Source organism: Symphalangus syndactylus, chromosome 18 (assembly GCF_028878055.3).
Source record: "Symphalangus syndactylus isolate Jambi chromosome 18, NHGRI_mSymSyn1-v2.1_pri, whole genome shotgun sequence".
NCBI classification, from domain to species: Eukaryota; Metazoa; Chordata; class Mammalia; order Primates; family Hylobatidae; genus Symphalangus; species Symphalangus syndactylus.
Genome location: NC_072440.2, coordinates 60,778,909 through 60,805,992, shown reverse-complemented (window position 1 = coordinate 60,805,992; position 27,084 = coordinate 60,778,909). Strand labels below are relative to the sequence as shown.

Here is a 27,084-nt window from a genome sequence, read left to right as displayed (position 1 = left end):
TCCACCTCCTGGGTTTAAGCAATTCTCCTGCTTCAGCCTCCCGAGTAGCTGGGATTACAGGCAAGCGCCACCACACCTAGTTAATTTTTGTATTTTTAGTAGAGACGGGGTTTCATCATGTTGGCCAGGCTGGTCTTGACCTCCTGAGCTCAAGTGATCCACCCACCTTGACCTCCCGAGCTCAAGTGATCCACCCACCTTGACCTCCCAAAGTGCTGGAATTATACAGGCGTGACACTGCGCCCATCCCACTCCCCTACTTGAAGGCTCCCCTGTGCCCCACGCCATGGCAACCTCACGTGGGGCCCCAGCTCTTCTCACGCCCTACCCGTGCTCTGTGGCTGGGCGCTACTGAGAGAGAGGGAACTGGGCATCACAAGGAGAAAGTGAGTTTGCAGGAGAATGGAATGGATCTGTTTCCTGTGGCTGCTGTAACAAATGAGCACACACCTGGAGGCTTACAACACAAACCCACGCTCTCACGGTTCTGGAGGCCAAAGTCTGAAATCAGTTTCATGGGACCGAATTCAGTATGTTGACAGTCACAGTCCCTCCGCACACTCTAAGGCAGAATCCACTTCTTGCCTTTTCTGGCACCTGGTGGCTGCTGGCATTCTTTGACTGGCAGCCACATCACTCCAGTCTTTGCCATCTTCACGTGGTCTTCTCTGTGTGAGTAACCTCCCCCTGCCCCTCTCCTAAAAGCACATTTGTGAGGGCATTTAGGGACCACGGGATAAGCCAGGATCATCTCTTCGTCTCAAGATCCTTCACTCAACCACAACTGCAAATATCTGATCCAACAAAGCAACATTCACAGGTTCTGGGGATTGGGACCTGATCTTTGGGGGCCACCATTCAGCTCACTGCACACACAGGGAAGTGGCCTCTGGCAGGGAGGCTCACACCAGAGAAGGGTCTGCTGCTACTCACCCACTCCCAGCAGGGCGGGGTGTTAAGAATGCAGTAACTGGGCAGCATGGGAAGTACATCTTAGCCACATTGGAAAAGACCACCATATATGCAAGACAGACACCATGGAGGGCGACTTCAACAAAGCCCCTGGGCTCCACTTGCTACCACCCTCTGTCTGTGGAAGTGACAACGGCCTAGAAGTCTAGATGCTTCCCTCCATGGGAGAGACAGTTTGATTAGGCTCAAACATCCCCTCTAGGGGTCCTTTCCCAGTAGGAATCTGATTGCCACTTGATATGGTTTGGCTGTGTTCCCACCCAAATCTCATTTTGTAGTTCTCATAGTCCCCATGTGTCGTGGGAGGGACCTGGTGGGAGGTAATTGAATTATGGGGGTGGTTACTTCCATGCTGTTCTTGTGATAGTAAGTTCTCGCGAGATCTGATGGTTGTATAAGGGGCTTTTCCTCCCTTTCACTCTGTGCTTCTCTTTGCTGCCACCATGTGAAGAAGGTTGTGTTTGGTTCCCCTTCTGCCATGATCGTTAAGTTTCCCAAGGTCTCTCCAGCCCTGCAGAACTGTGAGTCAGTTAAACCTCTTTCCTTTATAATGTCTTTATTAGAAGCATGAGAACGGACTTAACACACCACTATTAATCACTCATGCGACCTTTATCCTTACAGTTCACAGGTGACAGATGGCTGGTACAGACAGAGCCAAAACAGAGGCTTTTCTGCCCTCAAGAGTCACTAGAATCTGTGGCCCTGGATCACTGACAGTGGCACTCAGTGTCAACTAGGAGTCCAGGGTGGGCAGGCTGTCCTGCACACTGCCTTCCCTTGGGAAACGTGGCCATTAAGAGGTTGTGGTGCCCATTCCAGCAAGAACATGCTGCTTGGCTGTCCGTCGCTGGGCCTGTACTCTGGGGGTGCTAATTTTGAGGGGATGGGCCTGGGGCTGTGGGATAAACTGTGTCCTGAGTGACCCCTTGAAACCTCTGAAATATTAAAAAATGGGAAAACAGCGAGCTAACTGTTTCTTCTCTGCAGCCTCTGGGCCACAGTTACCAAGCTTTAGAGATGACGGTTGCAGCTGCCAGTGCCCTGGGGCTCTGAGCAGAACCTCCACTGCAGAAACTAAGCAGGATCAAAGGAGGAAAGAAAGGGGCGCACCTGCAAAGTAAAGTTTCAGGACTTTACTTTTTCTGAGTTAATCCAGGTGGATGAGACTTTTCCATATACACGGATAGGCTTTGTACGGTTCCATTTTGGGTCAGTGGAAGAATTTTCACAACACAAATGACATTATAAAGTTGTCTTCTCTGGCCTGGTACTGGGGACCACTGGTCAAAGACAACGTGAGACATTGCGGGGGCTTCCTGGAGCTGCAGCAATCACAGCAGAGAACTTGTAATGATTTTTTTCTGGGAGAACATAGGAGAGGAGTAAGACAACATTTATCCTAGCTTCGGATAGGATCCTCTTCCATCTAGGCAGATGGGATCCAAGAGACAGGAGAGATCCTGGAGAGAGGTGACAGAAGAGGGAGACACAGGCTTGGTGTATTGGATCAGCTGCAGCTGGTGCTCCCTGGAGCAGCAGGCTGCAGCCTGGCACCCCTGCAAACAGACGGTCCTTACCCAGCCACACTGAACCCAGGGAAGGAAAAGAGGGATGTGCCCACGTTACACACACACACACACAGACACACACTGTCTTAACCCTTACCTTTGTCACAAAAATTGCTGCCATTTAATTACTCAGAACTCTAGCATTTTTTGGCTATTTTATTTTTAGTCCTTGGAAGCTTGTTTCAAGAAAAAGACACCATATCATAAACATCAGATATCAGTTCACTGACATGAAATTATTAACAATACAACTCTCAAATGGAATCTCAAGTACTTCCAGTAAACATTCAGTTAAGATTTTGACAAATATTTTCATCCTGCAATCTGTCTCATACTGTCAAAAAAAAGTCTGACTATAATGTAATAGAACTGACGTTTTAAGTACCACACAAGTCCAGGAACACACAACTGAATGTCATTCCCTTTCACGCAGCCACCACTGAAAAGCACAGTTGCTTTTACCCCCAGACATCTTGTAAACTCCTATTTAGGGACACTCGCTCGAGAGGAACCAGCTGCACAGCCCACTTGTAGTCAAAGGCAGGGAGGTTGGTCCTGTTGTCACTGAATTCTCAGGGCTCAGCCCCCAGGGCTTTTATAAAGGGATCTCAAAAGCCCAAACTCCCTTCCATATTATTAAGGCTTGCCCCCATTGTGGGTCCAAAGAAGACGCCCCTGGATTTGAGTAGGGTTCCAACAGAATTCAACCAGGCGGTCTCCGTGTGCTGCCGCTTCCCTGCAGGAATGATCCAGACCTCCCAGCAGGACTGCACTGGAGAAACCTACCTGTGGCGTGGGCGTGGAGTCGGCCTGCTCACAGATCCAGCACCTCGCTGTGCAGTCACACTGCCCACCACCACCTGGTATGGGGGTTGAACACACACTCTGGGCTAGTGGCGATCAGGTTCTAGAAAAAATGCCAACTTGGAATCTTGTGGCACCAGTTCAAGCTGGGATGGAACAGCAGCAGGAGATATGAAATACCTCAGGCTCAGTATGGCAGAGAGGGAGCCAAGCCTGTCCCGGCCCCAATATCACCAATGAAATACAGTTCTTTGTCAAGTGCTCTGGGTCTGCTGACCTGAAGAACTAACCCCTGCCCCCCAAACACATCCCAATCTGCAAAAGGAATAACAAAAACTCAAATATCATTATGTTCCTAAAAAAGGGAATGTTTTCAAGAAAAATAAAATAGAGGGGCCTTTTCAATTATAAAAGGCAGAGCTTCCTTTGCTGGTTTTCTCCTTCCCAGTCACCTCCTGGGTGCAGTTCAGAGCAAGTTCACCCCGTGCTTCAGCAGCTTCTGCTTGGCTTTGCCGGAGAGGCTGAAGGCGCCATCCTGAGGGTTTGGGAAGCCAGAGCTCCGTGCTGCAGGTGCCAGCTGCTGGAAATACGTCTCCTGGATGGGGTTGCAACAGGCGTACACGGCCGTGGAGGCATTTCTGTTGGAGGAAGAAAGAAGACAACAGTCCGATGCTGCTGGTGCTAATCTCAGACTACACAGAGACCTCAGTAAGGTTCTTGTCACAGAGGACCCAGGATACCCAATGTGGCATGTGCAGCGGTCATGGCACGGGATTCTATTTATTCAGCTGAGTTTCAGGCTTCAGTGCCAATACCATCTTTCCCTCCTTTCAGCTCACTAGATGCTGGAAGAGTCCGTGGCGGGACCATCCACAGTGGCAGCAGCCACAGAGCCTAGAGTTATAAGTACTGCATAAAGGAACTGTGGAGGGTCGGCTTTTTTGATATACTGGCAGCTATGCAATGTGCTCTGCATACAGTCTCTGCTTTGCCCCTCACATAAGCTCTGCAGTGGTGGTATGGTCCTGTTTCACAGACAAAGACCCTGAGGCTCAGAGTGAGTAGCTGGGGCTGCCCTGCCTCTATGATGAGGCAATGGCAGTGTCCAAGAAAGGAGTCTAGTCTGCTCTCCACACTGGGGGTGGCTGGATAGACTGAGGGGGAGTGAAGGACAGGAGTGGGACATGACATGAAGTGACAGGAAGCCTGTGGACACAGAGAGGGAGGAATGAGGGCACTACACAGAGGCGGAGCCATCTGGGAGGAGCCAACTCCAGGCCAAGGTAAACTCCCCTGGTTTCTGGATCCTGCCTCTCCAACTATTATGGGCCTCAGTTTCCCCCAAATCTAGTGAGAAAGGGTGGAGTCAGGGACTGCTAAGGCTCCCCTCACTCAATTCTCTCCTTCCCTGTAAGGGAGAAAAATCCCACCCTATTCCAAGCTTCAGTGTCTCCTGCACCCACTGGCCCAGCAAGACAATCTCTTCTCACAGCCCTGGGGGAGGGCTCTGAGGCCAGGTGGTTATGAGCATGGACCTGAGTCACACATACTCAAGTGCTAATCCCAGCCCTATTACTTCCTAGTGTCCTGGGCTGCTATTCAACATTTCTGAGTCCCAACTTTTTCATCTGTACAGTGGATGTTGCAACAGTATGTGCCCTCATTGGTGTTTTTGTTTTGTTTTGTTTTAAAGAATGAGATTAAGTGAGTGCTTAACACATGGTGAGTGGTTAAGAAATGGTAGCTGTTGTTTCCATTACTATTATTGAAATAATCTCTCAACAAATGCCTTGAGCTATGTATCTCAACACTAAACCCCTCTCAGCTCTAAGGAAGGTGACATACTGCAGGGCCACAAGGTGGTTGGTGGAGCAGATGCTGACATTTTACTTGTTTCCACCTCCCACAAAACAGACACACACACCCCCAACACAGCCAGTTCCCAAACCAGTGACTGTAGATGCAAGTTGCCTCTGGGTTGCCAGCCTGGGGCAGCTGTGAATTAAAGCCAGAGAAGACACATTTCTGACAGAAAGATCTATTGAAATATTGGCTGGAGATGGTGAGAGGCAGCAGAACACCTGGTGCTCAAGTGTGGTGGATGACAGGGCATCAGAACCATCCTAATCACCCACCCAGGCTCCCTGTCAGTCCACCACCCATGCCCCTTGCACTGGACCACACTGCCCTGACACTGAAATGTGTGTGGAAACGTCATACATGTGCTTAACAGTTGGAGAAAATGCTTCAAATCCTGGCCATGCCACTTAAGAAGAATATAACCCTGGGCAAGCTGCTTATCCTATTTGTGCTTCAATTTTCTCATCTGTAAAATGAGGATTTAAAAAATGCCCTTGAAGCTGGGCGCAGTGGCTCACGCCTGTAATCCCAGCACTTTGGAAGGCCAAGGTGGGCGGATCACTAGGTCGAAACATTGAGACCATCCTGGCCAAATGGTGAAACCCTATCTCTACTAAAAATACAAAAATTAGCGGGGCATGGTGGCAGGCGCCTGTAGTCCCAGCTACTCAGGAGGCTGAGGCAGGAGAATTGCTTGAAACCAGGAGGCAGAGGTTGCAATGAGCCGAGATTGAGCCCCTGCACTCCATCCTGGCGACAGAGTGAGACTCCATCTCAAAATAAATAAATAAAAAATAATGCCCTTGACCAGATGGTTCCAAGGGCTATGTGGACTAATATACACATTGCCAGCACTGCCCTTGACCTGCTAACTTGCTTTATTTTCTGTTACCAGTTGTCAGCCAAATTCTCAGGTCCCAGCCTCCTAAGGCTTTTATAAAGTGATCTCTAAAGCCCAAACTCCCTTTCTGGTTTCATAAGAGAAGCATATAGAAAGAAAAAAACAAATTCGGTTGGTTTAATACTGTAAATTACAATAATCATTAATAGATCTATATTTCTTCTGGCATGGAGGTGTTCAAGCTATGCCATAATGTGAAAAAAGACAACTGTAAAATTGTACATTAGTAGAATCCTATTTTCTAGAAGACTTAAAATAATTAAAAATACAATTTATCTATATGTGCAAAAAATAAAAACCAAAAACCAATAAAACCTGGAGCAATATATACCAAACTATAAAATGTAGTTATTTCTTGGTGTGTGATGGAGAGAGGAAAATGTTTTACTTGATAGATTTCCAAGCATTCTGCATGACTGTATGATCAGCATGTTTTTTTTTTTTTTTTTTTTTGAGACGCAGTCTCACTCTGTTACCCAGGCTGGAGTGCAATGGTGTGATCTCAGCTCACTATAACCTATGCCACCCGGGTTCAAGTGATTCTCCTGCCTCAGCCTCCTGAGTAGCTGGGACTATAGGTACCCACCACCCTGCCCAGCTAATTTTTTGTATTTTTAGTAGAGACAGGGTTTCACCAGGTTGGCCAGGCTGGTCTTGAACCCTGACCTCAAGTGATCCCCCTGCCTCCCAAAGTGCTGAGATTACAGGTGTAAGCCACTGTGCCCAGCCATATTACTTTTTAATTAGAAAGACAACAATATTTCAACATTGTTTCTAGCAAGGAGATGGAGCCGCCGTCCCTAGTAATGGGTGTAGCTCCATGATGGTGAGGACCTCAGGTTCCTTCACTGCTGGACCCCAAGCGTCTAAAGTAGGAAGGGAACCAGAAAGTCCATGGCACATGACTGCACAACAGTGGATGATGGCAGCAATAGGAACAGACAAAGGAAGGCCTTAAGGAGAGTAACTAGAATGTTTTTCATCTACTTAGGAATAAGGCGCTGCCTGGGCCCCACAGGTGGTTCCCATGAGCAGGACCGTGGAGAGTAGGTGGAGGAGCGACTCACGGAGGCTCACCTGACAGTCATTTCATAAAGCGCGGGCAGCTGGGCAAACTCGCCATGCATCAGGCTGATGGCCTGGAGGAAGCGGCGATCCTGCGGGGTGGCCACCTGCGGCAGGTTTGCTTCCAGAAGAGGACACAGAGTTGTGAAGAGCAGACAGTTACCCTCCGCCCTCCCACCCCCTGAAGCCCGGTACTGAACATGGGGACTGAGCACGGCTCAAGGCCATGAGTGTGGCTGCCTGGGGCAGAGACAAAGGCCCGGGGAGTCGGGCTTCTGCTGCCGCCACCATGCGATGCAGCACCCGGTTTCTGCGTGTGGATCTCGACATTCTGAGACAAACCTATCACAGATACATGAACATCAACTTCTCTCAAAACACTGGGAAATGCCAAAAACAGACATCAGAGAAGCGTCTGCCCAGTGAACGCCACACTCAGTGGGAGTGGGCTCCCGGTGAGGAGAGAGCCCTGAACGCAGGTCAGACAACTCTGTGCACAGCCGTGTCATGACCACGCTGCGGCTCAAGTTCTCACCTCCACCCGTCTCTAGAATCTGGCATCCCCGTCACCCCAGGCCCCTTGGCTAGTTCTTACCCATCAGCAAGCTCTGAATGCGGTCGTAATGTGTGAAGTTGTAGGTGCTGCTCGTGGAGGCTGCCTCATCCCCGGGCAGCGTCTCTTTCAGGTGGACTTCCAGCCCATTCAGCGACGCCAGGCTGCTGTGGTACTGTAAAAGGGGAAAGGGTCATGGGCTTGTAGGGCTGACCTCAGCAAGCCTTCTGAGGGCTAGTTAACCACAGACTTAGTTAAAAAAAAAAAAATCCTCCAGCCAGGCACAGTGGCTCACACCTGTAATCCCAGTGCTTTGTGAGACCGAGGCGGGAGGATCACTTGAGCCAGGAGCTCAAGGCTGCAGTGAGCCGAGACCGCACCACTGCACTCCAGCCTGGGTGATAGAGTGAGACTCTGTCTCCAAAAAAAAAAAAAAAAAAATCATTCATGGAGTATCTTACTTCCTACTTGATCCAGCAAAATGGACTCTCACCAACATTTTTCTTTCACCCTTATGTTCTAATGTTTTTAAAATTAATGATTATATTGTAGGAGATTTAGAAAAGAGATGAGCAAAAAAATAAGAAAAACTACCCATCATTTCACCATCCAGTAACAGCCACTGTCACCACTGTGGTGTATCTTATTTTAACCATGGCTTTCCTACCCAGGCTGCAAGATTTCACAATACAAACAGCCTGGGACCATCCGGCATTGTTTCTCACTGGCCCTGGGTACAGAAGTCCCTCACTGGATGTAACATGGTAACTTCTCTCTGCTACATCTAGCACGGTCCTGGCTTTCTTGGAAGGACTAAGTGTCAGTCAAACAGCTTTCTGCACTTGATGGTTCAGAGGAGGAATACAGTTGAGGACGACTGTCAAAGAGATGGGTTCAAGTACCTGTATTTTTACAAATCTCCAAGGAGATAAAGTTTAAGTACAATTGAAAACACTGGACTATACTGTTTTGTGTAACTTTTTCTGTAAAATAAAAATGAGATCAAATCATAAATAATGACTGATAGTTTTTTAACCTAACAACATAGCATGAACTGTTTTTCTCATCTTTAAATATTCTATCATATAATTCTTTAATGGCTGTGTGGTGTTCTTCAAGCTCCACTGAGGGCTTGACTCAGTAGGCCAGGCCCGTTGTAATAGGCTTGGTCTGAAATGGGGTTTCCTGGGCCTGCTTCAGCCACAAGAAAGAAGGCCACTGTCCCCAAGCATTTGCAGTTCCCAGGTAAAAAACATCCCAAGTTCAGCCTCTTTTTAGTCAAATGACCAGGAGCAAGTTACCAAGTTTTCTGTGCCTCATTTTTCTATTTATCTGCAAAATGGGAACAGTACAGGACTATTGAGTGACCTGAATGAAATGACACATCCAAAAGTCCTTTGCAAACTCTAAAGTGCTATCCTGAGGCAGAGTCTTTTTATAGAGTCAAGGAAATGAAAATAATCATATAAAAGAAATGGTATCTCTTTAGAGATCACAGATAATTTGTGGACTATTTTTCAACAGCTATGTAAGAAAAATAAGTGCATATAAAAAGTTCAGAGATGCAAACAGAATGCTTCTGAAGTAAATGTCATGAAGCTTACATGTTATTTTGGGAGTATATTGGTGTTAAATCAGTTTTCCTGTATGAAAATCTCAGAAATGATATTTCAAGTCAATAGGTGTGACATACAAAGTTATTTTCTATGCACTCAGTTTTGTATCTTCAATGCTTAGTAGAGTGCCTGACTCCTAGTAGGTGCTTAATAAATGAATCCACTAAATGAATGAATAAATGAACACATCCAATGCCAAGCACTGCCAATTTATGAGCTATTTGGTTTAAACCAAGGGTACAGAGCTATGTAAAAAGATATGTGCTCAGGAAAGACAATCACAGTATCTCATGATCAGATCACTGAGAGAGCCTCACCAACACTGCGTTTAACACTGAGCCACTTATTTGAACAGATGTGTGTGTGTGCATGTGCTGACATATGCACGGGCACACATAAGCATTCACCTGAAGTCAAACCACAGCCTCACTGAAAGTTTTTGGACCTCAAGAACCTGCTAACAGTTATCCCTTCCATGCTGAGCTGGTGTCCAGAGGAGAAACAATAGGAACAGAGAGTGAGCCATGCCAAAAACTGTTTCCCCACAGGCACTGAGCTTTGTTTCCAGAATCTTCTGCCTAACTTGCACTCAAGATAGGATCACTTAACTATAAAAACACAGTTAATCACAAGATGCTATGTCAGATGATGTGTGGATAATTTTTTACTGATAACCAAGTGCTTTCATACATAGCAGGGGTCAGCAAACTCTAGCCTATAAACTAAATCCATCCTGTTGCCTACCTTTGCCAGCCCTTTGCCTATTCTTTGCCTGAGACCTAAGAATGGTTTTTATATTTTTTTACATGGTTGGGGAAAAAAGTCAAAAGAATAATATTGTAACATGCGCAAATTATATGAAGTTCCAATTCCATGTCCATAAATAATTACTGGAATACAGTCATACCATTTATATACTGTCTATGGCTGTTTTTGTACTACAACAGCAGAGCTGAAAAGCTGTGCAAAGCTGAAAATATTTGCTTTCTGGTCCTTTAGATAAAACGTTTGCCAGCCCCCGATATATACTGCTACATAATGTGATCTTCACAACAGCCCTAGGCGACGCAGAGCTGAGGCTAATTCCTGGGTCCTCTGACTTCTAGTGCACACGAAAGCAAGTGGCACAAATGTCAGTGTGTGACACAGCGTGCAGAAGGAGCAATGCATGGAACACACATTCACTTAGAGATACCGGTTTCCCAGTTGGGGGAAGGTGTTTTTTCATAAAATGTTTTATGGCAACACTCTCACACTAACTTCAAGCCTCATGTACTGTACACAGAAGCTCTATGTCCTATTGTAGTGATAAATAATTAATCTGATCACTGTGTTTGAAGGTCAATGAGATTATCTTGGGGTTTGAGTAATGGACTATCAGTGGCTCTATGCTGCCCCCTGGTGTGAGCCTATTCCACTCCCTCTGAGGGAATTCCAGCCCCAACCCCAACCCTCCTGGCTGCTCCACCCACAGCTCCTTCCACCATCCCAAGCCCTGCTGCCCCTCACCCTACCCCCACTCCCTGCGGAAGCTGATCCACCCAAAGACAAGACAGCCAAATGACACAAGGGCAGCTTGGCAGTATGTAACATCATTAAGGAGCCCTTGCAAAAGGGGTGTGCTCACCATAACTGGGGGTATTTGGTTTTTCTAGACAGTAGCAGAGGGGCTGTAGGGAAATCAGATAAAGTATTTTCAAGGCTAGTCTGGGACAAAAAGGCAATCAAACACCTCTTCCAGATTATAAAACAGAAATCCTTTGGGTCTGATTAACAAACCCACTCTCAAACCAGTGGGCTGATCAAAGTTAGTCACTCCATACTAGAAAAGATTAGCTTTTCAGGGCTGGATGCAATCATGCCTATAATCCCAGCACTTTGGGAGGCTGAGGTGGGCAGATTACCTGAGGTCAGGAGTTTGAGACCAGCCTGACCAACATGGAGAAACCCCATCCCTACTAAAAATACAAAATTAGCCAGGCCTGGTGGCACGTGCCTGTAATCCCAGCTACTCAGGAAGTTGAGGTAGGAGAACTGCTTGAATCGGGGAGGCGGAAGTTGCAGTGAGCCGAGATCACGCCCTTGCACTCCAGCCTGGGCAACAAGAGCGAAACTCCAACTCAAAAAAAAAAAAAAAAAAGAAAATATTAGCTTTTTTTCCTTCCATAAAACTGCAGTCTATTTCCCAAGGCCTAGCCAGCATCAAACCCTGCTTTCCACAGAAGCCCATGGAGGCTGATGTCATAACAGCATGGATAGACCTTGACAAACCAGGGGATATGGCCATAGAGCACAACCCACAGAAGGCAGGACACTGACCCCCTTTCTTCAGCTTCCCAGCTATCACCGCAAGGGCAGGGCAGTCGGGGGACAGAGAGGCTGGGGTGGGGAACCAGAAACAAGCAAGAATTCTGGACCTGCCACTTGCAGGAGGTCTTTTCATCTCAATGAGGCTGTTTTCTTACTGGTAAAATGGGAGTTACAATGCCTCCTTCCCAGAACTGTTCTAAGGCTTGGCTAAAACAAGAGATGCAAAGTATTTCGCATATAGTTGGTGCAGAATACATCTCAAAGAGCAGCCTGGGCTATTTTTTCCTTTTTGTGGGGGAAGGTAAAAAGAAAGGTATTATATCCACTTTATAGCATTCAAGCACTGGGCCCTTCAAAATGACATTTCTAAGGCTCGACACTGTGCAGAATAGACCATGAAAACCAAGGCATCGGCAGGGAGATGAGGCGTTTAACACTGCAGCCACAACTCCCTGCATTGCTATAAGAAGGAGACCGATAGTCACTCCTAGCTATGGTGAATGGAGATACAGGAAGCAAATGAGCCGTAACTCAGTGATCCAGGGTCTGTGGAAAGGGGACAGAGAAGCCTGACAGCTCCAGAGAGCATTCTCTTGCCAGGAGCTCTGTGCAGGGAAGCTGCTGTGCAGTCTTATCTTTTCTTCTGTATTTCAAGGTGACTAGCTCATTTATGGAGGGTCACAAGCCCTGCATGATAGTCAGATCAGCTTAGAATAATACACATTTAAGAATAAAAACAAGGAAAGCCCCAAGACACCATTTACCCTGCAGCAATTTCAACCTGCTGTTCTTGCTGCTACCACTTTCCCTGCCTACTAAAGCAAGGCTGTTACTATAGCAACCGAATCTCCAGCGTGGGTCCCAGGGAAGGTCAGTTTACCACTCTAAGCCTCTAAACGGGGAAGGGGCTGGAATAGTTTAAGAGCCCTCCAGAACCAGGTAGGATTTCAGACGTCCCAGCCTTCTAGGAAGGAGCTTCAGATCAGGTACGATGCTGGGGCTATGGAGGGAAACACTGGGTTTCCGGGGAACTCCCAACCCAGGCTATGACACACTGCAGAGGAGTCTCCAGCCGACACGGAACCTAGAGCTGTCCAGGCTAGGAAATGAGGCCATGAGCAGGGGTGGCACAACAGTGACCGTGCACGTATGCGTGCAGTCTCTGCCTGCATTATCTCACTGCATCTGGAACAGGAGGGTCTACCACCACCCCTATAGGACTGAGGAGTTAGCCAAGGCTCAAGGGGACAAAGGTCTGTGGGCAAGTTCACACAGCTAGAGGACAAGGGCCAGGATTCCATCTCAGGCCTTCCCTTCCTCCAAGGCCTGCGCTCTGCAAAACTAGAAGCAATGGAAGAAGAGAACCAACACTTGTTGGATGCCAATGCACCACCAGTGCTATGTGCTTGACTCACTCTTACCCCTCACAAAAACCCAGAGGGAGGTACTACCTCCATCGTCTAAACAAGAATGTCTTGCCCAGGGTCACACAACTGAGGGCTGAGCCTTTATCCCTTCCCTGGGTGTCGGCACAGTGCTGTGAGGGAAGCCTAGGAGATCAGCAGAGGCCGCAGAGGGGCAGGGGAAGGTCTGAGGACACTCACCACTTGCTCTATGGCTGCGCTGTCTCCCAGCAGCGGCTCCTCAGCCAGCAGCGACAGCACCAGCCCCTTGACGCAGTGAGTGTAGAGATTCATCCTCACGAGCCCCATGCAGGACTCTGCTGGTGTCAGCCTGGAGCTGATTCCATCTGCAGAGGGGCCAGCACCCTGAGAGTTTGCTGAGCCTGAACTGCATTCCAGACCAGGGGCTGCGTGGCTTTCACAGACCCCATCAACATCCTGATCCAGGCCTTGTTCCTCCATGGAAAGCTTGTTTCCTCTCTGCCCTGGATCTAAGCGAGGCAGTAACAAGGGCCTGCGGGTCCCTCTGGGGAGAGGGTCTGCTCTAGGAATGGGGGCTTGGCTGCTATGGCCAGGATGGTCTTCGAGCTGCTCTTGGGCTCCATGCTGGGTGAGCATCTCAGGAGCAGAGGGACGGCGCAGGCTGCTGACGGCTGTGTCCTCAGGAGGCGTGGGTTCCAGGCTGCTGGAGGTGCTGAGAGATGGCTTGCAGTAAGGAGCCCTGCCATCTGGAACAGGCACATGTAGGAAGGCAAAATGACCTGAGGCCGTTCCCACTTCCTGAGCCTCTGGAATGTGGATTTCAGACAAGTCGAGTTCTTCTTGGAGAAAGACTAGTTCCTTCCCCAGGGAGCAGCTGAGGCCAAGAACCTCACCCCTGGCAGTGTTGTGCAGTCCTGCGGGCCTGATGCTCTCCAGATCATGGCCAGACAAGCATCCGTTCGCCTTCCTGCCATCTGGACAAGCTTCATCAGGGGATGTGGGCTCTGGGGTGGTCCAGGCCATGGATTCCACATGGCCAGTGGCGTTTTCTTTCAGGGCAGATGTGCTCCCACCCTTTGGATGGTGCTGGGCTGAACCATCCTGGAGTCCTGCTGGAGATGCTAGAGACCTGGCAAACAAGAGAGATGTGAGGAAGGGGCACGTCGACAGACTGCAGGGCAAGTGCCCTTCCACAGTGAGGAGTAAAGCACAGGCATCAAGGACAAGGGGGTGCCTGAGGCCACAGAGCCTAAGAGGCCACCAGAGTTAAATCACAGGAGTAAAAATACAGCAACATCTGGCCTTCACAGCTTCACGTAGTGACACCAGGCTCACCTACTGAAAATGGCAGAGCCCACTGAATAAGACTGACCCACATTTGGAAGGTCTCCTACGCCATCAGGCCCTGTACTAGGTGCTGTACATATACTATTTTCAAGTGTCACAATGAACTCATGAAAGGGATACTATTGTGTCTACTTTTCAGATGAAAAAACTGAGGCTCAGGCAGGGAATGGACTTGCCCAAGGTCCCATACTGGTATAAGTAAGAGATCTGGGATGTGAAAGCCAATGTCATCTCACTATGCCACTCTGTTTCTTAACGAACTCAAGATCCAGATGCTCCCTTACAAGGCAGGGCGTGGCGAAGATGGAATTAAGGAAGGATGGGATGTATCAGAGATTTGTTTTTCAACCAATCACGCGATGGGGTCCCTCAGGTGTGGTGTAAGGTTAACTCTCTGTGCACTCCCTTACCTTGTCATCTGTTCCACTGGGAACTCGTGGAGACTAATGGCTTCCTCTTTGGTCACAAAAACAGGGATAATCTGGACATTCGGGGGCAATGCCGCTCCTGGAATTGCAAAGCAACATGAACAGGGCTTTCCCCCGAGCCAGAGAGGGCAGACGGGCAATAGTTGCACTGGCGTGATGCATCCAACCCACATGCGGGCTCGGAAAGGGGTGCTGTGAGTGCATTCCTCAGCCAGGACACAGGTTGCCAAACTGCAGCTTGAACTCCTGGGCCCAGTAAGGAAAGAGTCCCTGCAGGCAACATGACTCCTAGCTTTGGAGAAGGAAGATGTTCGGGAGAGAAAAGTTGAAAAGCACTTTTACAAGAAGAAGATATAAGCTAAGAAAGGGATCTGCTCCAACTCAGGCTTCAGAATAAATCGAAATAACTCTCCTGAGGACGCCTCCACATCCTGCAAAAGGTCTTTCTGGCAGTCGCTGTTTGTCTTACCCTCTCCCAATCACAATCTCCTGGCACTTGACCGAGCAGTCTCACAGTATGAAGTTAAGGAGGGTCTGAAAGCAGGGATGTGACAGCATGCCTAAAATCATAGCTTTACCATTAGGGTTCTGGTGGGTAACTCGATTCTTGAAGCTCCATGACATCCATTTTCCTATTATGAGCAGAGGAAATAAACATGCAGATGGCTCGGCCCTTCACATAACTTGTACAGGGATAGGTGGCACAAAAGACTGCCATTCTCAAGAGGCAACCATGTGCCTCACTACTTACCATGTTCCTGTGGGGCATCCCCTCCCGTTGGGAGTCTCTGGAAACAAACACACACAGAAGTTGGCGCTGGGCACCACATTCTCCTCTTGACCTAACCATCAGGAATTTGCTGTGCCATCTGTTCATGAAACTTAGCCAGGCCCAGAAAGCTTGTCCCAACCACATGCTAAGAGCCAAGCAGATGGAACAGAAGCTCCCCCAAGCTGCTGGCTCCCACTATGGCTGGGATGAAGCAAGAACCTGGGCCCACACAGGCTGCAAGGCAGCAGCTCCACCCAAACTCACGTCACACTCTACGTTCTGATTTTCTCAGTCTCTCTCCCTTCTGGGAACAAAACTGAGGATTCGTGTTCTCTTTTACACCTTTGGGGAACTCGTATTCTAGAATACAGTCACATCTGCCACAGCCCCGATGTAGAATTCACATAAATTCCATTATAATAAAAATGTCAAAGTACTGTGACTCTCACTATAAAGGATTTGACCTAAACAAAATGCTATACCAGATCTCTTGTTTGTTCTGGTTCACAATCAGGGCCTGAAACCTGATTATTTTCTCAAAAATGAAAACATCTCTTATCTCAATCTGAGGGTTCCAAAAGAACCCACCAAAACAAAACAAAACCAAACAAGAACTGCTCTTCTAGCCAAAATGACTTTCAATCTTAGAATGATATGGTGTTCTTTCTTTTTTGATGATTTTTTAAAAATTCATGTTTTAGATTACTAAGCCTAACCTCAATTTACCCTAGACAAAGCATTGAAAAAAAAAAATCACATACAATCCCTCACCCCCAAGCTAGTGCTATTAATATTGGGTATTTTTTCCTTAAGCCTATGCATTTTTTATACTTTTCAGACCACACTATATAAAATTCCATATTTCTGCTTAAAACAGTAACACGCAATTCCTGCCATTAAAACATCTTTCGCCATTTTAAACGGCTGATTAAAATTTTATGAAGGTTTAAATGATCTGAGTAAATTAATCATTTACTTACCTTAGACCAGTAATTAGTAAACTTTCTGTGCCAAAGACGAGACAGTAAATATTTTTGGGTTTGCAGGGCATATGGTCTCTGTCCCACCTACTCGGCTCTGTTATTATAGCTCAAAAGCAGCCAAATAAGACTTCATTTGTAGGCAGGTGGCCCACAGGCCATAATTTGCCACCTCCTACCTTAAGCATTCAAGTTTTGTCTGATTTTTCACCTTCATAAAGCTTGTTGTGATCAAGTTTTGAGTATAAATTTTTTGCAGCAATTACATTATTTCCTTAAGATACATTCCTAGAAGTCAAATTATTAGGAAAAAAATAAAGGGCATCCTTAACGTTCTCATTATCCAAGTGTTTCCCAGAAAGGCTGCTCAAATTGACACCTATAGCAACAGTGGCTGAGGAGGCTGAATAGAGCCCCACCAGCATTTTACATGCCTGCTTATCTAATACGTGTAAAAAGAGAGCCACTGGAAACCACAGCTTCATACACAAAACAAAAAAAGGACTAGAAGGAGATATGCCAGATGCTGGCAGTGGTTATCCCTGTACAGTTCAAAGATGGGCAATTTTATTCTCAATGAGTATGCATGACTTTTTTTTCAATATAAAAACAATTAAATAAATATAAAATGGAAGTATTTTAGAAGAGTTTGTTTTCCTTATTTTAATTTTTATTTTTTGAGACAGAGTCTCACTCTTGCTACCCAGGCTGGAGTGCAGTGGCGCGATCTCGGCTCACCTCAACCTCTGCCTGCCAGGTTCAAGCAATTCTCCTGCCTCAGCCTCCCAAGTAGCTGGGATTTACAGGTGTGCACCACCACACCCAGCTAATTTTTGTACTTTAAATACAGATGGGGTTTCATCATGTTGGCCAGGCTGGTCTTGAACTTCTGACCTCAAGTGATCTGCCCGCCTCAGCCACCCAAAGTGCTGGGATTACAGGTGTGAACCACTGTGCCCGACCCCCTAAATCTTTCTAAAGACACATCCTTTACAGTCTGTCTCTGAAAAGTCTAACATCTCTTTGACATAAAGAGACATCGAATTCTTATGGGAAGTCGAATTCTCACAGATTTACTTGGTTTGAAGAAAAAACAACTATCCAGGCCTAGCTTGTGGAAGAAAACATTTTCTTTCAGCCTGGCCAATGGCTTCACTATTGAGGAGAATGACACTGGAGGACTCGGGGTCCTGACAAGACCAAGTGAAACAACTGCTCCGCGGCCTCTGCTCCTGATCCCTCCAGCCACAGGCTTGGTGACCGGTGCTCTGGGGCATGCCGTCCAGCCAGGTGGGTGGACTTTACAATACCTGCTCCTGAGGTGCTGTTCGGTGAAGCAGGACCTTGGCGGTGAGGGAGGGCGGGAGCTGGGTACTGACAATCCTAGGAGGTCACACACAGAACAAGAACACCATGAGAAGAAATACACCAAAACACTCTGAATTTTAAAGGTGCCTAACAGCCCGTGTTGACGAGGATCTTGGGGACTTGGCTGGTGAGAGTTTCAACTGGTAAAACCCTTACAGAGGGCACTCTGGCAGTTCCTACCAACATTTAAAATATCCAAACCCTTTGACTCAGCTTGTACCAAGATGTGTGCGTAAGAATATTCATTACAGGGAGAATGGTAAAAACAATTAAAAAATGAGTAAACCATCAAAATGTTCATCAACAAGAGAGTAAAGCACAACACAGCCAGAATCCCAAAATGTGTGCAGCCCTCATAAGAATGAGGTGGACCCATATGAACTGGTAAAGAAATCTTCACTGTATGCACTGAGAAACCATGTGATCCTATTTAAGGAGATACCAAAATAAACAAAATCAATATATGCATACATGTACCGGTGGGGACAAACACACAGAAAGAGCAAGATGCCCACCAAACTGCCAGTGGTGAGGACAGGTTAAGAGTGAGGGGAGAGGCTGGGCACAGTGGCTTACTCCTATAATCACAGCACTTTGGGAGGCTGAGGTGGGAGAATAACTTGAGCTTAGGAGTTTGAGACCTCCATGAACAACATAGTGAGACCCCATTTCCACAAAAAAAAAAAAAAAAAAAAAATCAAACACTTGGCCAGGTGTAGTAGCAAGTGCTTGTTGTCCCAGCTACATGGGAGGCTGAGGTGGGAGGATCACTTGAGTCCAAGAGGTCAAGGCTATAGTAAGCTGTGTTTATGCCACTGCACTACAGCCTGGGCAACAAAGCAAGACTGTGTCTCAAAAACAAACAAACAAACAAAGAAAAAAAACAGTGAAGAAAGAAGGGGGGCTTTTAAATTGTGCTCTGTGTGTTCCTCTATTGATTGATTTGTTTACAGTGAAAATGTATTCATGTATTAGCTGTATAATTTAAATACAGGCTGGGTGCAGTGGCTCATGCCTATAATCCAAGCAGTTTGGGAAGCTGAGGATCGCCTTGAAGCCAGGTGTTTGAGACCAGCCTGGGCAACATAGCAAGACCTCGTCCCTACAAAAAAGAAAAGAAAAATATATATATATATATATATACATTCAAGAAATGCAAAATGAGAAAAGGGGAAAAAAATACTCTCTTTGGTGGGTATGTCGCTGACGAACTTGGAAGTCCCACAGCTGATTCAGAACCACCATGATAAGAACCGGGGCAAGGAAGAAGAGTGCAAAGCCCACCAGGGTCTATGCTCGGTTCTTCCGCATCCGTCATCTCATTTCATTCTTCACAAGGGAGGTCTATTTCCCAGAAGAGAAAATTGAGGCTAAGCAACTTGCCCAAGGCCACATGGCTGGCAAAAGAAGGTAGGATCTGGGGCCCAGCCTGTCTGGCCCAAGGGCCCCTGCAAGAGCCTGAGTGCTTCTCCAGTTGCACAGTAGTCACCTGCTCCTCAGGAAGCTCCCGGCACAGCACAATGGCCCTGCCTGCCCTGGGCTGTGACAGCAAACCCTCCATGAGGAGAGAGGCCTTAGATGACCTAGAGTGGCTCTTGGGCACTCAGATTCACGAAGAAGCCCTCCAACTACATGAAGAAGTGCAGTGAATTCTCAGAGGCCAACCAAGACACAGGCCCAGCCAAGAGGCTGGAAGGCAGCTGGATAAGGGCCTGTAAGGCTGCTTTGCAGAGCTGAGCTGAGGCAAGCACACCAGGGTCTCTGGGCAGCAGGAGGAGGGCCACAGCAGGCCCCTTCCATGCCTCTTGACTTACAGTGCTGGCTGCTGGCAATGCTGGGGACTCTGCATTAGCATTTTGCAAACTGACAACTATTCCAGCATGCCCCATACTGAGAATTATAGGGATTCCTTGTACATTCTTAACTCTTTTCTGAACACAACTATTTCCAATTTCTCCGCTTTGCTCAAAGACAGGTACACACCTGTCTTTCTAAACTAAGTCAAATCTAAACTACCTGATACTTGCCAAACCAGCCCACTTGGAACTGGCCAGAGATTGGGCTCCCCACTGTGATCTGGAGGTGGCTGATGGTCAGTTGTGCAGCAGGGGAATGGGGCTGGAGGAGAGGGGTCTGGAGTTACTCACAGTCCTTTATAGAGGATGCAGCCAGCGAGAATGTGAGGCGAGCGCTGGCAGGTCTGCAGAATGCGGGCTGCCTTCAGCAACAACAGGGGCTCTACCTGTGCAGGGCAAGAGGCATCATGCCCACCCATCAGCATGCTCACAATCAGGAAGGGAGAAAAGGGGAAAGGGCTGTACAGAACAGCTGGACAGGGTGTAGCTCAAAGCCTGGAAAAGGAGAATGCGTCACACAGCGAAAGCTGTGCCACGGCTTGGGACTATTCTACCTCTCTATACTCAGAACTGCTGACACCACTAAATGCCAAATTCTTAGAACAAGGAGGCCTGTCCAGAAGCTAGAAGGTGCAGCAAATACGGCATATGGCTATTCAAAGGGGTCAGAGTAGATGGCCTGGGAGACCCTATCTACCCTGAGAATGCTAAGACCTGACGGCAGCAGAAGAGGAGGGTGTATCCTATAAATACATGTCATGGTACCAGGTCAAACCCACCTACCCTATCCTCCACCTTCCTTCTGAAGCACAATCCCCATGGTGATACAGGTGGCTTGATGTCTGAACCAGGTTCCATGACTCTATTCCATCACATAAAATGAAAACATCATGCTCTTTCACTCGGGGAAATATGCCTCAGTTCCAAATTCCTTGTATGGAGTCAGGGGCCTAGAAGTCCCTAAAAATACAACAAAAGCATCTGGACCTGGTCAGGAAGAGCCAGCAATAACCAGCAGCCTCCTCAGACTTCCACCTGCCAGCTAGAACCAGCAAGTATCCACCAGCTGTTAGAACTAGTGTTAATGGAGCCTCCGGAGCTGCTGACACATTAAGAAGTTTATTCTTCATAGCCTCAAGACTGTGCCGTCCCAGCCAGCCATTCTATAAAGCTTTGGGGCCAGCTACAGGAAGTTTTCCAGACTGGAGCAGGGAAAACCCTTCCCCATGTCTGGTGGAGTCATGCTCTGTGAAGGCTGAGTCACAGCACCACACCCCTGCTATAGGGACACTATTTACTATCACAGTGAGACACAGGAGAGGGCTGTGAGTCAGGGCTCAGGTAGCTGGCTCTTAATGGGGCAGCACAGGTGGTCAGGCCAGCCACACAAGCAACCTAGGTTTCACTGAGTGCCAACCGCAAACGGAGCGGCTCAGAGATACAAAAACAGTTGCCAACCATTCTCTCTCAAAGACAGCAACCTTGTTTTTGAAATGTTCATGCTGGGCATTTTTGATGCTGAGAATAACCAGATCATATGATATGAATATCAAGAGAGGCGGCCTTCAGATTACTGAGTTCAACACTCCAGAGGCATGAATAAAATAATAATTCCCTTTACTGAGCATTTACTTGGTATCATTTGAGGTACTGCTTCACTTGATCATCAAAACAGTTCTAGAAGAGGGCCGGGCGCGGTGGCTCACGCTTGTAATCCCAGCACTTTGGGAGGCCGAGACGGGCGGATCACGAGGTCAGGAGATCGAGACCACGGTGAAACCCTGTCTCTACTAAAAATACAAAAAATTAGCCGGGCGTGGTGGCGGGCGCCTGTAGTCCCAGCTACTCGGAGGCTGAGGCGGGAGAATGGCGTGAACTCGGGAGGAGGAGCTTGCAGTGAGCTGAGATTGCGCCACTGCACTCCAGCCTGGGCGACAGAGCGAGACTCCGTCTCAAAAAAAAAAAACAAAAAAACAAACAAACAAACAAACAAAAAAAACTGGTTCTAGAAGGCAGGTATGCTGACACCATTCTTTGGATGAGGGAAATGAGGCTGAGAGGTGACCTGCTGTGTCATGGCCCTGCCTCAGAAGTGACATTCTACTCACTTTTCCAGATATAGTTCACTTCAGGAATATTAAAATAAGTATCCAGAAGCCCTAGTCTTACATACAAAATGAATGAGGAGGATGAAAATGTTACTTTAGTTTGGTCCAAGTTCCAGAGGGAATTGAAAATCTTATGCAGATCACTGGTGTTTTTCAGAATTTGTTCGATGAAGGTGTCCCACTCCGTGCTCAGTTCTTCCTGAGAACAGTTCTAAAACAGAAAGAGCCTCAGGTCAATATCTGAGATTTTGAGGGACAGACTCTTTGGCCAGAGTCCCAACTACCTCAAAAATTGCTCCTCACACAGGAAACTGACCGGAAGGGAGGACCTGTTTTAAACCTACCCTATCACAGATCCACGTCGCCTGCCGCATGGGGGTGGCAAGCAGGGCCTGCGCTTTCTAAACATCCCAGGAAGGAGATGGGGATAAACATTTGGAATAAATGTGACCTATGCCACTAGGCCCAAAGGCATATGAGGGGGCTCCAAGAGCTCCTGACCTTGTCCCCAGACACAATGTGTTTATATGAAGTATACAAGACCCCAGAGTAAGTGCTGCATTCTGGCAATATCGGTTTTTATAAAGAGGCCCAATGTAAGACTCCTCAATCCCATACTCGTACCTCATAAGCTAAGGAAACAGGTCCATTGTAAAAACTAAAGAATCCAATTAGCTGATCCAGAAACCGATTGCAGCTGACATCAGGGAGCTCCACAGCACAGCCCAGCACCTGTAAAGAGAGAAACCAGGAAGACAAGCATTTTCCTTCTCTTTGAGTCCAAGCCCAGAATCCTGGCATCCAGGGCTCTCAATTATCTGACTTCACTGGCCCATCGAAATTGATCTTCTATTGTCCGTGAGTCCACACCCTCCATTCTGGCCAAGTTAATCTCCACGGACAAGTAAGTTCTGTACCTCAGTTCATGTTGTCCAATCCCAAATGTCCTATTCCTTATTGTTCATTTCCCCAGAACTTACTCATAACCTTCAGTGCCCACCACCGATTTCAGTATCTCCATGAGGTCTGTTCTATTACCTCGAGCCAATAATGCTGACCTTTTTTCTGACCCTTGCATTGTTAGGACTGTTATTTGGACAGTGGATGTTTAATCTGGATTCCATTACAAACAACAGACAGGACTCAAACTCCTTCATGAATGGCCATCATGTCTCTCCAGCTGGATAGAGTGCTTTGAGAGCAAGAACTGACCGCGATCTTCCCAGTCCTAGATCTCCAAAATGCTGAGCCTAGTGGTTAGTTCCACAGAAGATTAATACTTGGCCGGGCGCGGTGGCTCACGCCTGTAATCCCACCACTTTGGGAGGTTGAGACAAGTGGATCACGAGGTCAAGAGATCGAGACCATCCTGACTAACATGGTGAAACCCCATCTCTACTAAAAATACTGAGCGTGGTGGCGGATGCCTGTAGTCCCAGCTACTCAGGAGGCTGAGGCAGGAGAATCGCTTGAACCTGGAAGGCAGAGGTTGCAGTGAGCCGAGATTGTGCCACTGCACTCTAGCCTGGCAAAAGAGCGAGACTCTGTCTCAAAAAAAAAAGTACTTGCTGAGTTAGAAAGTAATCTGGTCATATGTTTAAAGAGCCTGAAAAAGTTCCTATTACTTGATGTAGTAATTCTGCCTCTAGGAATCTGTCCCAAGGGAATCATCAGATATTTAAACTAGTAAACCCTGACAGAAAACAAATAAACAAAAATTCCCTCTGAATGTAAGCTACAGTAGCACAAGGATCTTTGCTTTGTTCTCACATGTAATCCAAGAGCTTACAACAGTCTGGCATGTAAGAAGTGTTCAATTCTTCCAATTGATGAACAGACCGAATGCAATTCCAATAATAATCCCACCAGCTTTTCTTCAGAAACCGACAAACTGATTGTACAATGAAAACACAAAGAACCTGAAATATCCAAAGCTATCTTGAGAAAGAATAAGGTTGGAGGACTTATACTATCTGGTTTCAAGACTTACTATAAAGCTATAGAAATCAAGACAGTGTGGTACTCACACAGAATCTTCAAACAGATCTGTGGAAAAGCCGAAGAGAGTCCAGAAATAGACCCACGCTTAAATGGTCATCTGATCTTTGGCAAAAGAACCAAAGGGAAATCCAATAGGGAAAGGAAAATGTTTTCAACAATGATGCTGGAAGAACTGGTTATCCAGGTGGGAAAAAAAAAAAAAAAGATCCTTGACCTCTATTCACACCATTCACGAATATTAACCCAAAGTGGATTACAGATCTAAATTTAAAAGCTAAAACTATCAAATTCTTACAAAAATTAAAAAGGGAGACTATCTCCTCCAATAGAGTAGGCAGTGGTTTTTTCAGGTGAGACACAGACAGCAATAACCATAAAAAGATAAAATTGATAAGTTAGACTTCATTAAAATGAAAAATTTCTGCTCATCAAAAGACAACAAGAAAATTAATAGGCATGCTACAAACTGGGAGAAATTATTTTAAAAAGATGTATCTGACAAAGAACTGGTATCTAGGACATAAAATGAACTACAATTCAATTAAAAAAATAAAACCCAATTTAAAAAATGGGCAGGGCTTTGAATGGACACTTCACAAAGGAAGATATTCAAGTGGTCATTAAGCACATGAAAAGGCCTCACTATCATTAGTCATCAGGGAAGTGAAGACTAAAACCACAATAACATACCACTGCACATCCAGCAGAATGGCTAAGATGAACAGACTGTCAATCTCAATGCTGATGAGGATGTGGAGTAACTGGAATTCTCATACATTCTTGGTAGGAATGTAAAATGGTACAACCACTAAAGGAAAAGGTCTAACAGTTTCCTATAAAATCCAACATACACCTACTCTATGACCCAGCAGTTCCAGGACTGGATATTTACCCAGGAGAGATGAAAACATGTGTTCACCAAAATACTTGTATAGGAATGTTTCCAGAAGCCTTATCCTTAATATCCCCAACTGGACACAGTTCAGATGTCCATTAAAAGAAGAACAGATTGTGATATATTCAGACAACAGAATACTGTTTGATAATAAAATGGAATGAACGCTGATAGATGCAACAATATGAACGAATTTCACAAGTGTTAAGTGGCAAGACAGACGCCTGTAAGGCATGTAACCACAAACAAACATTAAACTTTTTTTTTTTTGAGATGGTTTCGCTTTTGTTGCCCAGGATGGAATGAGTGCAATGGCGCGATCTCAGCTCACTGCAACCTCTGCCTCCTGGGTTCAAGCGAGTCCCCTGCCTCAGCCTCCCAAGTAGCTGGGATTACAGGCACGTGCCACCACACCCGGCTAATTTTGTATTTTTAGTACAGACAGGGTTTATCTATGTTGGTCAGGCTGGTCTTGAACTCCTGACCTCAGGTGATCCGACCATCTTGGCCTCCCAAAGTGCTGGGATTACAGGCCTGAGCCACAGCGCTCGGCCCCAAACATTAAATTTTAGTTGATGATATGCATGATAGAGTATCTGCATGGAGAGTACACTAATGTGTGCAACTTACTTTGAAAATTGTAACAAAATAATCTGGGGCTGGGTTACAGTGTTTCGCGCCTGTAATCCCAGCACTTTGGGAGGCCAAGGCGGGAGAATTCCTTGAGCTGAGGAGTTCAAAACCAGCCTGGGCAGCATGGTGAAACTCTGCCTCTAGAAAAAATTTTAAAAATTAGCTGGGCATGGTGGTGCATGCCTGTGGTCCCAGCAACTCAGGAGGCTGAGGTGGGAGGATCGTTTGAGCCTGGGAGGTGGAGGTTGCAGTAAACCAAGGTCACACCTCGGCACTGTAGCCTGGGCAACAGATTGAGACCCTGTCTCAATAAAATAAAATAAAAATAATTTGAATTAATGGGGGGCATAAAGGAATGAATAGATAGGTAATAAAACAACTATAATAAAATGCTAATTGTAGAATTGAGGAGGTATATGAGTATTCACTGTAAAATTCAACTCTTCAGTACTTTTAAAAATTTTCATAATAAAATGTTGGAAATAATACTACAAAGGTGAATATAGCATCCCACACTTAAGCATCCCTTTACCTCAGGAAGCCTTAAAATAAATGTAGCCATGGGAAATAGCACTTTAGATTATATGCTACTATTAGAATGTAAAGGAATGATTTTTATTCTTTTTTTTTTTTTTTTTAAGACAGGGTCTCACTCTGTTGCCTAGGCTAGAGTGCAGTGGCAATCATGGCTCCCTGCAGCCTAAAACTCCTAAGCTCAAGCAATCCTCCCCTCAGCCTCCCCAGTAGCTAAGACCACAGGCATGAGCCACCACACCTGGTTAATTTTTTAATTTTTTTTGTAGAGACGGGGGTGTTACTATGTTGCCCAGGCTGATATCAAACTCCTGGACTCAAGCAATATTCTTTTTTTTTTTTTTAAAATGGGTTCTCTGAAACCTAACACATATCTATCAGTGTTTTCTCTGGGTCACTTACCCAGTAAGTGTAGAGAGCATGGAGAAGAAAAGATGATGATAAAAACTCAATTTACAACACAGAGTAAACAGAATTTCCATAAGTTGGCCTAAGTCTTTGAAAGGAAAGGAGAAACCAGCTGTGTGCAATGCAGGATATGTTAGAAATGTTTTGGAAAGCACTCGATGATGAGAACCTGCAGAGAGTACCACAGGAAGCGAGGGTGATTACTAAACACAGTACATGGATGAGGTTGGGGGGTGCAGATAATTCTAAATTCAAGACTCAGAAACAACATAACTTCCTAAACTTATCATTGCAACACTTCAGCACTGATTCCGTCATTCAACTTACCCAAAGGTAATCTCCATCAACTTTTATGGCAAACTTCAGTTTTCTCAGACGAACAAGAGTAGGAGGAGAGTCAGAAATGTCAGAAACGCAGCGGACAACTCCAGCAATCTGTCCACAAAGCAACTCCTGTTGGTCAAGCACGGTCTGTGGGAAAGGAGCACATTCCAGGTAGGAAGCTGAAATTCCTGAACTCTTAAGTCATTTCTTACAGCATACTAAAGCCTGCAAGCCAAATCCAGTCTGTTGCCTGTTTTCCTATGGCCTGTAAGCTAAGAATGGTTTCTACACTTTTTAAAGGTTACAATAAAGAAGAACACGTGATTGAGACCTTACGTGCCTTGCAAAGCCTAAAATATTTACCGTCTGGCCCTTTACAAAGTTTGCCAACCC

At 46.4% G+C, this 27,084-nt stretch overlaps 1 protein-coding gene across 13 annotated transcripts in view; it reads right to left on the bottom strand.

The window, feature by feature from the left end:
* Nucleotides 1–2,681: 2,681 nt before the first annotated feature.
* The window catches only part of HPS4 (HPS4 biogenesis of lysosomal organelles complex 3 subunit 2), a 30,861-nt gene continuing 6,458 nt past the window's right edge, over nt 2,682–27,084 (bottom strand). For 5 of the 13 annotated variants that reach the window (XM_063622704.1, XM_063622706.1, XM_063622703.1 and 2 more), the window contains exons 4-15: nt 26,695–26,838; nt 22,521–22,628; nt 21,991–22,107; nt 20,080–20,174; nt 17,875–17,947; nt 15,564–15,600; nt 15,391–15,444; nt 14,795–15,104; nt 13,257–14,166; nt 7,769–7,901; nt 7,186–7,294; nt 2,682–3,985 (exon numbers count right to left, since the gene is read on the bottom strand). In XM_063622704.1, the coding sequence (XP_063478774.1) occupies nt 3,814–3,985; nt 7,186–7,294; nt 7,769–7,901; nt 13,257–14,166; nt 14,795–15,104; nt 15,391–15,444; nt 15,564–15,600; nt 17,875–17,947; nt 20,080–20,174; nt 21,991–22,107; nt 22,521–22,628; nt 26,695–26,838 (2,262 nt within the window). In that variant the 3' untranslated portion in view covers nt 2,682–3,813. The remainder of the gene's footprint in view (nt 3,986–7,185; nt 7,295–7,768; nt 7,902–13,256; nt 14,167–14,794; nt 15,105–15,390; nt 15,445–15,563; nt 15,601–17,874; nt 17,948–20,079; nt 20,175–21,990; nt 22,108–22,520; nt 22,629–26,694; nt 26,839–27,084) is intronic. The other 8 variants (XM_055254060.2, XM_055254061.2, XM_063622711.1 and 5 more) reach the window with 2 other exon arrangements.